Genomic DNA, 262 nt, shown 5'->3' on the forward strand with positions numbered 1-262 from the left:
CCCCATATCCCCCTATAACAGGCACAGCCCGCGGGGTGGTGATCGCCACCGGTGACCGCACGGTGATGGGTCGAATCGCGACGTTGGCGTCGGGGCTGGAGGTCGGGAAGACGCCGATCGCGGTGGAGATCGAGCACTTCATCCAACTCATCACCGGCGTCGCCGTCTTCCTCGGCATCTCCTTCTTCGTCCTCTCCCTCATCCTGGGCTACACGTGGCTGGAAGCCGTCATCTTCCTCATCGGGATCATTGTGGCTAATGT

At 61.8% G+C, this 262-nt stretch overlaps 1 protein-coding gene across 1 annotated transcript in view; it reads left to right on the forward strand.

Moving 5' to 3' along the window:
- Positions 1 to 5: 5 nt before the first annotated feature.
- The window catches only part of LOC107307592 (sodium/potassium-transporting ATPase subunit alpha-3-like), a gene marked incomplete at its 5' end in the record, with an annotated part of 31,342 nt that continues 31,085 nt past the window's right edge, over positions 6 to 262 (forward strand). Inside the window, one exon of the mRNA XM_032441889.1 lies at positions 6 to 224. Coding sequence (XP_032297780.1) covers positions 6 to 224 — 219 coding nt within the window. The remainder of the gene's footprint in view (positions 225 to 262) is intronic.

The sequence above is a fragment of the Coturnix japonica genome, unplaced genomic scaffold (assembly GCF_001577835.2).
Source record: "Coturnix japonica isolate 7356 unplaced genomic scaffold, Coturnix japonica 2.1 chrUnrandom691, whole genome shotgun sequence".
Classification (NCBI taxonomy): domain Eukaryota; kingdom Metazoa; phylum Chordata; class Aves; order Galliformes; family Phasianidae; genus Coturnix; species Coturnix japonica.